Genomic DNA, 13,433 nt, shown 5'->3' on the forward strand with positions numbered 1-13,433 from the left:
ACAATTAAAGGGCAGCTGCCGTTGGCTCAGCGGGCAGAGTGCTTGTGGCTGAGTGTTTGCCTAGCATGCATTGCATGGAGCCCTTGGGCTCCTTCCCCAGCAACACCTAAGCCTCCATCAATATAGAATTCAGGTAGTGGAGACCGGAGGACCAGGAGGTCAGGCTAGCCTGGGCAGAATGGGGGGGGGGCGGGGGGGGGGAGGAAGGAGGGAGGGAAGAGGCAGAGACAGACAGCGACACAGGCCCTGTCTCATCATCATCATCATCAACAACGACAAAATAGCAGTCCCAGAGGGCCAAGGCGGCGTCCGCCTGTGATCCCAGCACTCTGCAGGCTGAGACAGGAGGATGGCGAGTTCCAGGCCACCAGTCTGCATTGCAAAGAGGAGCCCTAAGAAAAATAAATAACAGCCAGTAGCTGGGCGTCCGTGTGGGAGTTGCCACAGGAACAGCTGTAGAGGAGGCCGCGGAAGCAGATGGCGCGGGGACGTCGCGGGCCCACTTCCGGGGAGCTTTCCGGGCCTGGCACGCCCTTCCCCCAACCCCCCTCCCGCCGCCTGGAGTCCTTTTGTATCTTGGAAACCCGTTTAAACTTGTCGTCACTGACAAAGCCGGCCCTGGGCCCTATGGAACCTGCTGTTTTCTCAATGAGTAAACTCAGGCACAGAGAGGTTAGGCCAGTTGGCGGACGCCACACAGCAGGACCGCCAGATCCCAAGAAAATGGCCAGGATGGTGGAATCCCAGGCTGAACCCTCGAGTTCAAATTCTGTTTCTTTCTGGCTTGATAGTCGGGGAGGCTGGTGTAAAGACGCCCCGCCCCCATGAGTGGACAAGGCTGAGAGGAGACCCTAAGGGAACCCCAGCACAGCAGGGGTCCATCTCTCCCCCTTTGCCAGCCAAATGGTCCAGTGCCTGGCAGTTCCGCCCCCCTCTAATTGGCTGTGGGGACAGATGACGCCACTGGTTGCCATGACAAACACCCGCCTAGGGACGTGGGTAGTCTGGAACCCACCATTGTAAAAATAGTCCCTGTCCCCAAAGTGGCCGCCCCAATGAGCGTGCCTGTTGAGCTGGGGGCGTCTGGAGAGTCCATTTCCCAACTCTCCCGCTCTGTCTCTGTGCCTCAGTTTCTGAGCCTGTACCGTAGATGCTGAGTCAATGAGACACCATGGTTCGTTTCTGTTTAATTTGCTGCTGGGCTGAACAGTAGCTGGAGCCACGGCAGCCAAAAGTAATGCGCCCTGGTCGTTAGCACAGCTTTCCTGATGTTAAACCCACATCGCAGATTTGAAAACTGAGGCAAGGCATTTCTAAAGCAATTGCAAGGCCTTCCCCGGGGTCTGGGAGTTAAGAGTTTTACACAGCTTTCTCAAAACTAAGAGGAAAAAAAATCTTCCTGAAGAAGCAGGTGGTGGTGCAAGCCTGTCAGCAGCAGCTGAGAAGCCTAGGCAGGAGAATCACTATGAGTTGCAGGCCACCCTGGGCTACATAGAGAGAGCCTGTCTCTCATATTAGGGACATGGCCCAGCCAGTCAAGCTGCCTGCCAAGAAGCTGGTGCCTGTCTCCCTGGGATCCACACTGCAAGTTGTCACATGTGCCATGACACAATGTGTGCAAGCACACAAGCACACAGACAAAAACAACATGAGTTTTCCATAATCACATGATCAGAAGGGACTCTGGGGAGGCAGTGGAGCCCAAGGCCAGGGGTTTCTTTCTCCTTATTATAGGACAGGCAGCCAGAATTGGTACAGACCAATTTTTTTTTTTTTTTTTTTTTGAGTTCTCAAAGGGTAAATCTAAGTGTCCCCACCCAGGACCAGAACCCACAACTTCATAGGCTCCAGAGATCTGGAGAACTAAACTGGGGGGTGCTGAGGTGACAGGTGTGTCCCACCAGTCCTAGTACAGAAGTTATGTTTGTATGCTATTATTACTTGAAACAAGTCTCCTTCCGTAGCACAGGCTGGAATGAAGATGCTCCTGCCCCATGGAGCAGGTCTGTGCCACTGTACCCGCCTTCATTTCTTCTTTAACTTTCATTATTTTATTACATTTATTCATTAATCTTGTGTGTGAGCACACACCCTCAACCACTTGCAGGAGATGGCTCCCTCCTTCCAGCATGTGAGTCCTGGGGATCGAACTCAGGTGGTCAGATTTTGCAGCAAGCCTCCTTTCCCCACTTAGCCCCAATTATATGTGTATTCACACCCCCTCCCCACTAGTAGGGTCAGGAAGCCTGGGGAGCTGGGTGGGAATACTGCAGGCGAGAGTAAGGACTAAGTTACTGAACATCATGGGAGGCCACAGTTGGTGCAAGGACCCTGAGGCAATGTGTAAACAGGAAAGAGGCCTTGACCAGGTGGGGTGCAGTGATGCTGGGGTGCAGTGGGTGAAACACTTCCTAGGGTGACCCCACTGTCTTTGTCTCATTTCAGAAGGAACTGAGCCTTCCACGACGGGGCCGCGGGTGAGTAATGTATTCGATGATTAATACAACAAAATTGCATTCTCTTTTTCTATTTGTGCCATCCTTTGAGGCAGGTTGCCACAGTCAAACCCAGAATTCAGCAGCTTGCTCTGGAAATCCTGTCTCTGCCTTCCAAGGCTGGTGTCACAGGTGGGCTGCTGCCATGGGTTCTATGAACCTGAACTCTGATCCTCACCATGAGCAGTAATCGCTTTAACCACTGAGCCTCTCCCAGAAATCTCCCTTCCTCCCCCACCCCCACCACCTCCCGCGGCTGGAGAGATGGCTCAGTGGTTAAGAGCACTGACTGCTCTTCTAGAGGTCCTGAGTTCAATTCCCAGCAACCACATGGTGGCTCACAATCATCTGTAATGGGATCCGATGCCCTCCTCTGGTGTGTCTGAATCGACAATCTTCAGACACATATAAATAAATAAATCTTAAAACAAAACAAGAAAAACGAGCAAAATAAAGCACTTCCCATCTTGATATCCAGCCAAAGCATAGTTTGGTGTCTTGCCTGTGATCCTAGCAGCACCCAGGAAGCTGAGGTAGAAAGATTGACAGTTCCAGGTCAGCCTGGGCTAGCTACATAAGATCCTGCCACAAAAAAAATAAAAAATAAAAAAAAATAAAAAATAAAAAAAAAATTAAAAAAAAGAAAGAAAAAAAGAAAGAAAAGAAAGAAAAGGCAGTATTTGAGGGCGTGACTCCAGTGTAGAAGCCTTGGTCAAAGATTCGAAGGCCAAAGTCGAGAGGTGGCTCAGTGGGTAAAGACAATTTGCTGTCATGCTCCAGATGCATAGGCGGCCCCAAAAGTTGTCTTCAGACCTCTGGGAGTGTGCAGGGACAGACTCTTTCACTAAATAAATAAATGTAGAAAAAGATTTGATTCTCAGCACTGGGGGGACGGTTATGAAATATTAATTTTTAACTCAAGTACATTGGAATGGGCTTGCATGACAGAGACTTGCTTCCTTTTGGCGCCGGCCAGCAGAATCCGTGATGCTGCCATCATCTGGGGAGCTCTTGAGCTCAAAGAACATTTTGTTCGGTGCGTCCCGGGTTTACAGATGGATGAACAAAGACTGGGGGAGGGGTTCACCTCCTGTTCGCTCCAGAGAGCAAACAACCTTGGTCGTCCCATCTTTGAAAGTTGCGCATGTCTCAGTTGGAGGCTAATAAGCTCCGGATTTTTTGAGCACCTATGAAGTGCTGGGCCCCGTCCGTTGGAGACACAGGGGAAAGATATGATTCAGCCCCTCTGGAGCCCCGGTTCTTAATGGGGCGGGGATACACAAAACGTGAAAAGTGTGTGCTCGGGGAAATTAAAGGGAAAGAGACAGGCGCCGGGATCATTTGGGGGAGGTGAGCTTTGGTCTTGAAGAGAACCAGCGGCGGGCAGGGAAGGAAGAGGCCGGCGAGGCAGTCAGTGTGGAGACAATTCCAGACAGGAGGACCAGGAGTGGAACCCGCTTTGGCAATGGGTGGGGGTTGGGGGGCTGGGCGAGGTAGAGGAAGAAACGCAGGTTCTGAGAACAGGGTCTCAGTCGCCCCAAAGTCATGTGCACTACGGCTGGGGCGGGGCTGGACCTTACCCTGAGTGCGCTTTGAGAGAACGGGGGCGGAAGGGGGAGCGGGAAGAGCGCAGTGCACCGACCTCGAGGGTAAAGTCAGGGCCAGAGTCCCCCGGGAGCTGCCAGCGCTGCCACCCGTGCTGTACGTGACTCGATCCCGGGCTGTCAAGAGACCAGATCTGTGGGGGGCGCGACGATGGGAGGGGACGTGACAATGCGATCTCGGGTGAGAGATCCCGGTCCACAGAACCTAGGTTTCCTTCTCTTCCGGCGCGTGACCGGGCGGCTGAGTGTCAGCCGGACTGCGCCCCCCAGGATTGCGCGCAGGTCTCTCTAGTCCGAGCTCGCACGCTCTCCAGAGCTGGGCTCTCAGCCCCGCCCCACCGCGCGAGGCTCCGCCTCTGTTCCCGCCCTCCGCCACAGTTCTTACGTGGTACCGCCCACACAGGCGGTAGAGCCAGTCCAGAGGCCACACACACTCAGAGGCCCCGCCCACCATCCCACCCCCGCGCGACTTGGGTCCTGCAAATTGCTTCCAAGCGCCCAGCCGATAGTATACTTTTGAGCCCTACCCCACCAACCGCGTTAGGCTCTGCTGTGCTAGGTCCCGCCGTCTTCAGAGTCCCCTCCCTGCCCCCCAGCCTCGCCTTACCTCCCATAGCTCCGCCCCTCATTCTATAACCTAATCTACACACCAGAATCCACGCCCACTTTCTTAAGGACCTCCCCAGAAGCCAGGCTCTTCACCTGTAGCCCCTCTCGTAACTCCGCCCACACCTCATAGCCCCACCCGAACCTTGTAGCCCCGCCCCATCATCCTTTAGTCCTGCCCCGCATCACCGTAGTACTGCCTACGGTCCTGCCTCTCGGTCCGCGGTCTGTCCAGCTCCTGGCCACGCCTCGTGACCCGTAGCCCCGCCCCGAGGCCCCGCCCCCGCCAGCCGCCGGTGCGCGCGTCCCTCTGTCCATAGTCCCAGCGCGTCTGCTCGCGCCCGGTGCCACCGGGCGTCGGTTCCCGCGGCGCCGCCATGAAGTCCCGCAGGGAGAAATTACTGATCCCCGCGCTGACGCTCGAGTGAGTACGGAGGCCCGAGCACCGCGGTGCGACCCCTGGGAATCCGCGGGGGTCACGCCGGGTCGCCGCGGGGTCACCGCCCGCCTCTGTCTTGCAGTCTGTCGCCCAGCAGCCAGAGCCCATGCCTGTTGAGCCCCGGCAGCCCGTGCAGTCCATGCAGCCCATCGCTGGGCCTGCAACCCTGGAGGTGAGTGGCGCCGCCCCGCATGCGCACCCTCCACTCGGGCCTTTCACACCCCCTGGCCGCCCCAGGCCTCAGTGACACCCCCTCCTTGGCTTCGCAACCCGCAGGAACACCCAGCTGCAGGCTGTAGCTGGACAGGTGTCCCAGCCCAGGTCAGAACTTGAGCCCAAGGACTTCTCCAGACAGGTGCTGGATTCCCAGGGCCCTGTTGGGTGGTGACCTCGGGGATCTGGCAGAAACTCTTCCTGAGGTCACACACAAACACAACACAACGTGTTGCACCAGACCGAAAATAGCCATTTCTGCTCTGATCATATATTTCCTACTGAGGGAACCGAGGCTCAGAGACAAACCTGTTGTGATTTCCTAAGTCTGGGGGCCAGCTTGACCACCACACCCTACTGAGAGTCAGCACCACCCTCTGTGACTCTGGGGCAGGTTTCAGGGGCTTGCCCATGTGAAAGTCACGTCTTGACTTACCTGGGAGCCACTTACACCTTAGTGTGAATGAGCTACTTGGCACATTCCATAGGTTTTGAATGGGGAAGACAAAATACTATGGAGTCCATGGTGAATCCCAATTGGGTTACCTTCATTCACTCTGCAAATGCTTACTAGACACCTAACCAGTGTGCCAAGTAAAAAGTCCATAGCTGTGAACAAGAATGACAGACATCTCCCTCTGAGGGTTCTCAGTCGGCTGGAGGTGGCCAGCAAGTAAATGAGTGACTGTGTTCAAATGCTGACCCCTTGAGGGTTGGAGCCATGGACTGAGTGTGCAAAGGTCCTGAGGCAACCTTTTGAGGGGAATACGGTCTTGGGGGACTAGGACATCTGGAGGAAACCTGGTCTGTCTGGAACTGGTTGCCCAGTGGGAGGTAGGCACAGCTGTTGCCACATTTCCTCAGGAGTGGGTGGAGGAGATCCAGGGGCATCCTAAGAGACAGTGTGAGGTCGGACATCTCTAAATTCTTGGTTCCAATCCAGGGGAGGGCAGGTGAGAGGAAAGGGAGGGACCCTAAATTGAGGTTGCATGTGACTAAACAGGTTGTACCTAGAAAAAATGAAGACACTGCTGGGGACTGGAGCCCAGCCTACCAGGCAGCCACAGTCACCACCAGAGGGCAGCAGAACCACTTCGCCTGCAGCCACAGAGCCTCCCATTCGCTCTGTGTTGGAACAGAGCGAATGTGGTTTGTCTGGCAACCATTTATACCTCAATATGAAAGAGCCTCTCTGACCTGTATACTATCGGAAAAAGGTCCTTGTGTGTCCCATAATCCTTATGGTCCCAGATCTTGAGCAGCCCACCTGCCTCTCCCCATCAGTGCCAGCACAGGTCACCCTAAGGTGCATCCTTCAGAGTGCAAGCAGATCCCAGTGTTGGTGGAAGGAGTACATCCTGCTGAGTGGCGATATCTTTCTGCGCCATTATTGAGTATTTGTTTCGTCTACAACTTTGAGAGGCTCTAAAAGGCTTGGCCCAAATCTCTCTGCTCACACTGTATGCTCAGGACAGGGCCCAGCATGCAGTGGGTGCTTATTTGATGTTCTGGCATGGATGAATAGAAAGCAGGTAGAGGGGCTCTGTTGTCCTTTAGGGTCAAAGGCCATCTTGACTTGGCCCTACAGGCTACAGACTGCCCAGGGCCTTGGAGGCCAGTTACAGAGGGAATGTTTATTTATGTGGGGTGTGCAGGGTATGGGATGGGGGCCGGGGACAGGGTGGGCTGGCCAGATCAAGACACACCTAGGGCTTTGCCATTTAAGCAGCAGCAGAGAGACAAAGCCCAGTCCCCAGAGCCAGTCACAGGTGACTTTATGACCCCTGCCCCAAAAGGATTTCATCCAGAACCCCTCGACAGAGAGCCTGTGAGCAGGGAGCCCTGTGCGCTCAGCCTTGCTGGGCAGGCACTCTGGATAGTTTGCATAGCCCAATTCTTCATAGTGGGAAATGGGCCAGCTGGGCTGCCAGGGCCTTGGTCTGTGGTTGGGGATAAGGGAACAGCTGTGTGTTGGGTGTGTTATGGAGGTGTGTTTGGAGGCACAATGGTGGTGGAAGGCTCTTCCTGGAGGTGTATGAAGCCCAGGGCTCCACCATTTGGGTCCCCAGAGCCAGTACTCAGACTTGACACCAGTAGCCATCATGAGCCTCTTTGCCACATGTGGCTGCTGCAGGGCCTGTCCTTGGGACTCAGAACATGGGCTCTAGCCCACTCACTTTCTCCAGGCTTTACCATGATGTGGTCCTCAACTTCTGTTCTCATACGCCACCAGCTCCACTCACTGGAGGCTTAAGCCTCTATCCCAGCTCCTCAAAGGTCTTTCTTAGATTTCCAGGACAGACATGGAGCAGCGCTAATGTCCCTGTTGCACTTTCAGTGAGCCCCAGTCCCTAATGCAGCTGTGTGGTTAGCGCAGTGAGCACCCTCCTCCCATCTGTGCCACCCTTTCCTCATGCCCTCACTGAGTCTCTTCTTTCTCAGGGTTAAAGTCATTATGTTGCTTGACTACCTGCCTTCTTTCCTATTTCTTGAGAGCGAAATAGCATCCAGGCTGGCCTTAAGTTCCTAGCTGTACCCCTCAAGTCCAGTGACAACAGGTGTGTCACCACCTCCAAGTGTGGTGAGGGCTGGGGTGGAGCCCTCCCTCCGTGCCAGGCAAGCATTCTGCCAGCTGAGTTACATCCCTCTTTCTTTGAAATTACTCTCTGAAATTCTTCATCTGTCTCCTTATCTGAGATCAAGGACTACCACCCTTGAAGTCACCCCTAGATGTCCCAGAGGCAGGCAAATTGTAAGTGTTTAATAAATGTTTATCGAGTGAATAAATGACTGGATATGGGTTTGTGCTCCAGTCAACAGCGTGGGGGACGCCTGATGTGTCACAGAGCCTGGAGGAAATGTGACAGAGTCTTGGGGTGACTTGAGAGAGGGATGGGTTGGGGAAGCCCTGGGCACTTGTGCCTCACTTTCCTCGGCTATCTTCTCGTACCAAATATGGGGTCTGAGCTTCAAATCGGAGCAAGGCTCGGATCTGAAGGGTCTAAAGGTCCAGGGAACCAGGTACTGTCAGAATGACTGCCACTGGCTACCTAGGACCTGGGGGAGAAGGACGTTTTTTGGTTTGTATGTGACTTATCGTCTTTGGTAATGGCTTTCGTGGCCGTGGACGCCGCGTTCATCGCAGGCATTATACAGATGGAAAGGAAAGGGGCAGCGCCAGGCAGGGCTGACACCTCACGGTGTCCGAGGGCAGCCCTGTCACGGCCCTGCACTAGCACCGCCAAAGCCCGACCCTGCTGCCCGGGCCCTAGCAACGCCCCGCCTCCGCTGGTAAGGCCAAAGCAACGCCCCACCCGCTTGATGTGGCCCTAGCGACGCCCCGCCCTCACCGCGCAGAGCCCTAGCAACGGCCAGGTGGCCTCGCCCCCCAATGCTCAGAACCCTAGCAAAACCCTGCCAGGGCTGCTGAGGTCTATAGCAACAACCCCGCCCTCATCCCTGGGTGCTTCTCCCTGTGCTTAGAGCTCTAGTAATATACTGCCTGTGTTGCTGCAGTCTATAGCAACGCCCCGCCCTCGCTACCCAGAACCCTAGCAACGGCCAGGTAGCCCCGCCTCCTATGCTCAGAATCCTAGCAAACCCCTGCCTGTGCTGCTAGGGGACATAGCAACGCTCACGTTCGTCCCAGAGCCCTAGCAACGTCCACTACGCCGCGTCCCTCTGCTCAGGACCCTAGCAACGCCCCGCTCTGTCCCTCAAGGCCCTGGCAACGCTGGGCACCGACAGGCGGGTTCTAACTGTGCTCCATCCCAGCGTTTCCGGCAGAGCTGTAGCAACAAAAGCGCCTTAGTTGGGGACCCTAGCAACGCCCCGCCTAGCGCTGTAGCAACGCCTCGCCCCCCTTCCTCCTCCATCACGACGCCACGCCCCCTCAGGCTCCGCCCCATGATTAGGCGGGGCTCCCAGCCGGGCTTCCTCCTTCCTACCGCGCGCGCTCCTTGTTGCCCGGGGCCAGTGGGCCGCTCCGCCGGGCTCAGGCCGAATCCGGCCGATCTGGCCGAGGCCCCAGCAGGCGGAGTGCGGCAGCATGTCGGACCCCAGCTACTGGACCGCGGTGGCGGCCCCCGGACACCGCAGCCGCCTGGCCAAGGGTGCGCTGCTACAGCGTTCCAAAAGGTAGGGGCGGCTTGGGGCGCAGGGTCTAGCTACGGGACGCCCGGTATTTGAACTCGAGACTCGGGCCTCGCAGAGCGAGGAATTTGGGAATAATGAAAGCAGTCTGTTCTAGACACTCAGCGGAAACGTTGGCGCAGATGCAAATACTCATGGCCCAGGCTGACGAGTGGGTGGCAGGTCTGCAGCCAAGGCATGCCTGGCTTCTCCTCGGCCCAGGTCCTCCTCTGCAAGGCACAGGGGCCAAGAGAGCTGGTGCAACTGTCCACTCAGGTTCTAATTGGATGATAGCTTTTACCGTGCTGTGTGACCCCAGGCAGTTCTTCAACCTCTCTGTGCTTGGGATTCTCTGTATTAGGTTTGCATAGTTTAAAGTCTGGGTTGCAAGGACCCTGAGTGCTCAGTCCAAAGCTTCGATTGGGCCCTGAGATAGTGCTGTGCCCATCATGGCTTACCAGCCTTCTAGAGCAAGGAACAGTGTAAGCAGTTGGCAATTTTATATTTTATTTGTTTATTTTTGGTTTTTCGAGACAGGGTTTCTCTGTAGCCCTGGCTGTCCTGGAACTCACTCTGTAGACCAGGCTGGCCTCGAACTCAGAAATCTGCCTGCCTCTGCCTCCCAAGTGCTGGGATTAAAGGCGTGCGCCACCACCGCCCGGCTGCAGTTGGCATTTAATGCGTGCTCAAGTGAGATGATCCAGATTTTCTGAGGTGTCCAGAGGTTGTTTTCAAGGTCTTGCCTGTAAGAATAAGGGAGAGGAACCAACCAGTCTCATTGGCTACCGTGCAGGACCATGGGGCAGCCTGGGCAGGGAGAGGATGTGGCTGCCAGTGTGTGTTGTGTGCAGAGGGGGGCGACAGGAAGTCCTGCAGGGCCCTTTGGGTTCCGCTTCTGCACCCACATCTCAGCCTAGGGGGCAATTCTTCCCACTCGTGGTAGCTGTAACCCGATTTCCCTGTGTGGAGAGCAGGCACAGATGGTGGGTACCCAGCTCAAGGCTAGTTTGTACTGTGGCCACACCTGTGGCTCAGCTGACTCTTGGGGTGTACTGGCTGATTGTGTGTCAACTTGACACAAGCTAGAGTTGTCAGAGAAAGGAGCCTCAGTTGAGGAAATACCTCCATGAGATCCAGCTGTAGGGCATTTTCTCAATTAGTGATCAAGGGGGAGGGCCCATTGTGGGTGGTGCCATCCCTGAGCTGGTAGTCTTGGGTTCTATAAGAATGCAAGCTGAGCAAGGCAGGGGAAGCAAGCCAGTAAGTAACATCCCTCCATAGCCTCTGCATCAGCTCCTGCTTTCTGACCTGTGTGAGTTCCAGTCCTGACTTCCTTTAGTGATGAACAGCAACGTGGAAGTGTAAGCTGAATAAACCCTTTCCTCCCCAGCTTGCTTCTTGGTCATGATGTTTTGTGCAGAGCCGGGCGGTGGTGGTGCACGCCTTTAATCCCAGCACTTGGGAGGCAGAGGCAGGCGGATCTCTGAGTTCGAGGCCAGCCTGGTCTACAGAGCGAGTTCCAGGACAGCCAGGACTACACAGAGAAACCCTGTCTCAAAAAACCAAAAAAAAAAAAAAAAAGAAAAAGAAAAAAAAAAGAAAAAAAGATGTTTTGTGCAGGAATAGAAGTCCTGACTAAGACAGGGGGCGTGGCCTCCTGTAGGCAGGCTCTGAGAGCATAGGTCCCCCCACAGCCAGCTTCACAGGGTGTGTTGATTTTGTGCACCTTCTGGGTGTCCTTATGGGGGAAATAGGCTCCTGCAGCAGCAAACAGGCTAGGCCCAGCTCCCTACCACCCTCTTGTCTATGCCCTTTGCTGCCTGTGATGCCTCCTTTCTTGGCCTGCAAACTGTGCCCCTCTATCACCTAAAACCCTCCCTGCCTCCTTAGGGCCCGCCTGTCGCTCCCTCCCTGACACTTCTGCGTTGGTGGAGGGCTGTGTGGGCTGCTCTCCTTGTCTCCAGTCAGAGCTGCTGGCTGCTGTTGCTGGGTGACTGACTGTAGGGGGCTGGGGAGGAGGGCAGGATCCCAGTGCCTTCAGCTCTGCCAAGGTGGAGACGAAGCTCAGGGTCTGGTGGGCAGAAGGGGGTCAGAGACCTGGGCTGGGGAATCAGGGCAGGGAGAAAAGGGACACGGGTTTGTATGTAGCCCGCGCTGGCCCCCAATTCAGAGACTTTGAATTAAAGGGGTGTGATACCACAGGCTAAAGCATTAGTTAGCTCTTTGGCAGGATCTTGGGAAGGTGGGGACAGTAGCTTCAGGGACAGGGAGAGTGGAGATGGCACCCCACAACCACAGCCTCTGGGCATCTCCTCCTGTCTTCTTCACACCAGACATCCAGGTGTGCCTGGTTGGCATCGAGGTGTAAGATGAAGGGCCAGGGGTTGGGAAAGAAGTCAGTGTGTCCTAGTCACCTGCCAGTGTCCCCAGAAGGCTGCATGGGTTTTCTCCCACCCTGCCGTGTCATATGATGGTAATGAGGATGGAAAGGGAACCTTGAAACAGGTTGTGTCCCGTGTGTCTCATCCTAGGAGATCAGGAATTGGGAGTCACCTCTAAGTCTGTCCCAAGGCTAGCCTGTGCTATATGAGATTGTCTCAAGAATAAGGAGATATGTTTGGGTGGGTGTGGTGGCACACACCTTTTATCCCAACACTTGCAAGGCCGAGGCAGGTTCTGTGAATTCAAGGCCAGCCTGGTCTACAGAGTGATTCCCAGGACAGCCAGGGCTACACAGAGAAACCCTGTCTCAAAAAAGCAAACAGAAGGGATGTTTGCCTAGGGGTGACTTCCAATGGGTCTCAGGAACCCCTTAAAGGGACCCTCCACAGAGACACCATGGTTGGTCTGGCCAGCATGCCGGCAGCCATAGCACACTCCCCACTGGGCACATGTCTCCTGTCCCTTGGGTTTGCCTTCTAACTCTGCTGTCCCTCCAACAGCTGCCGCAGTGGTAACCGTAAGAGCCTGGTTGTGGGGACGCCCTCACCCACTCTCTCCAGACCTCTGTCACCACTCTCCGTCCCAACTGGTGAGCAGGGGAGATCCAGGTGGGTGGGTGGGTCCTGCCACCACTCAAGATGACGGTTTTCCCACCTCCCCTCAGCAGGTAACAGCCCCTTGGACAGTCCTCGGAATTTCTCTGCGGCAGCAGCCATCAATTTTCCCTTTGCCCGGAGGTGAGTGGCCTGGCCTTGCACAGGGCTAGTAACCTCACAGGGCCAGACCTGTCCCTCATTGATTTTTGTCCCCCTCCCTTGGCCCCTTCCTGCCCGGGTGTCTGGTGGTGGTCTCTCCTGCGGCTTCTGCCCTCCACAGCCATCTCTCTCACGGTGACAGGTAATTCAGAGTTCTGGGAAGGAAGAAAGGGCTGCAGCCTGACTGAATCAGTAACTCACTGACAGCTGCAGTTGTTCACTAACCACAAACTGACACGGTGTGCCCAGGGCCTTCAGTTCCACCAAGGCTTGAGCGCAGTGGGATTTAGTTCCCGAATTGTTGTGAACCGCACTAGCCCCACGTTCGGGTGGCCAAAAATGTCGGGGCCTAGGCTGCCGCTCCGGTCCGAGGGTCGGGGGTTCAGCAAGAGAGACAGTGAGGATGGACTCGAAGAATGGAGACCAGACAGAGTGTTTCAATCCCGTTTATTCTTCAGTCTCTCTTCCTCTAAGTGTCTCCTAAAAGTGTCTCCTACCTAATGTCAAGTAATCTGTCACTTTCTCTGTCTGCCTCTATCCTTTTATGTCTCACTTCTAAGCCATGCCTTTTGGTCACACCTTTAATCATGCCCTTAGGTCTTGTCTCTAAATCTGATCTCTATACTTCTAAGTCACACTCTTAAGTCACACACCTTTAATCTCACACACCTTTAATCTCACACACCTTTAATCTCACACACCCAAGGTATCTAAACCAAGATTATCAGAGTGTGCTCAGCTGTTGTAG

At 55.1% G+C, this 13,433-nt stretch overlaps 1 protein-coding gene across 8 annotated transcripts in view; it reads left to right on the top strand.

Moving 5' to 3' along the window:
* The window catches only part of Mast3 (microtubule associated serine/threonine kinase 3), a 28,207-nt gene that overhangs the window by 3,102 nt on the left and 11,672 nt on the right, over window positions 1–13,433 (top strand). Inside the window, exons 2-5 of one of the 8 annotated variants that reach the window (XM_076914274.1) lie at window positions 2,446–2,477; window positions 5,227–5,316; window positions 12,431–12,519; window positions 12,595–12,667. In XM_076914274.1, the coding sequence (XP_076770389.1) occupies window positions 2,446–2,477; window positions 5,227–5,316; window positions 12,431–12,519; window positions 12,595–12,667 (284 nt within the window). Of the gene's footprint in view, window positions 1–2,445; window positions 2,478–4,980; window positions 5,130–5,226; window positions 5,317–9,294; window positions 9,495–12,430; window positions 12,520–12,594; window positions 12,668–13,433 lie in introns of those variants that run through there. The other 7 variants (XM_076914275.1, XM_076914276.1, XM_076914277.1 and 4 more) reach the window with 7 other exon arrangements.

Source organism: Arvicanthis niloticus, chromosome 16, assembly GCF_011762505.2.
Source record: "Arvicanthis niloticus isolate mArvNil1 chromosome 16, mArvNil1.pat.X, whole genome shotgun sequence".
NCBI classification, from domain to species: domain Eukaryota; kingdom Metazoa; phylum Chordata; class Mammalia; order Rodentia; family Muridae; genus Arvicanthis; species Arvicanthis niloticus.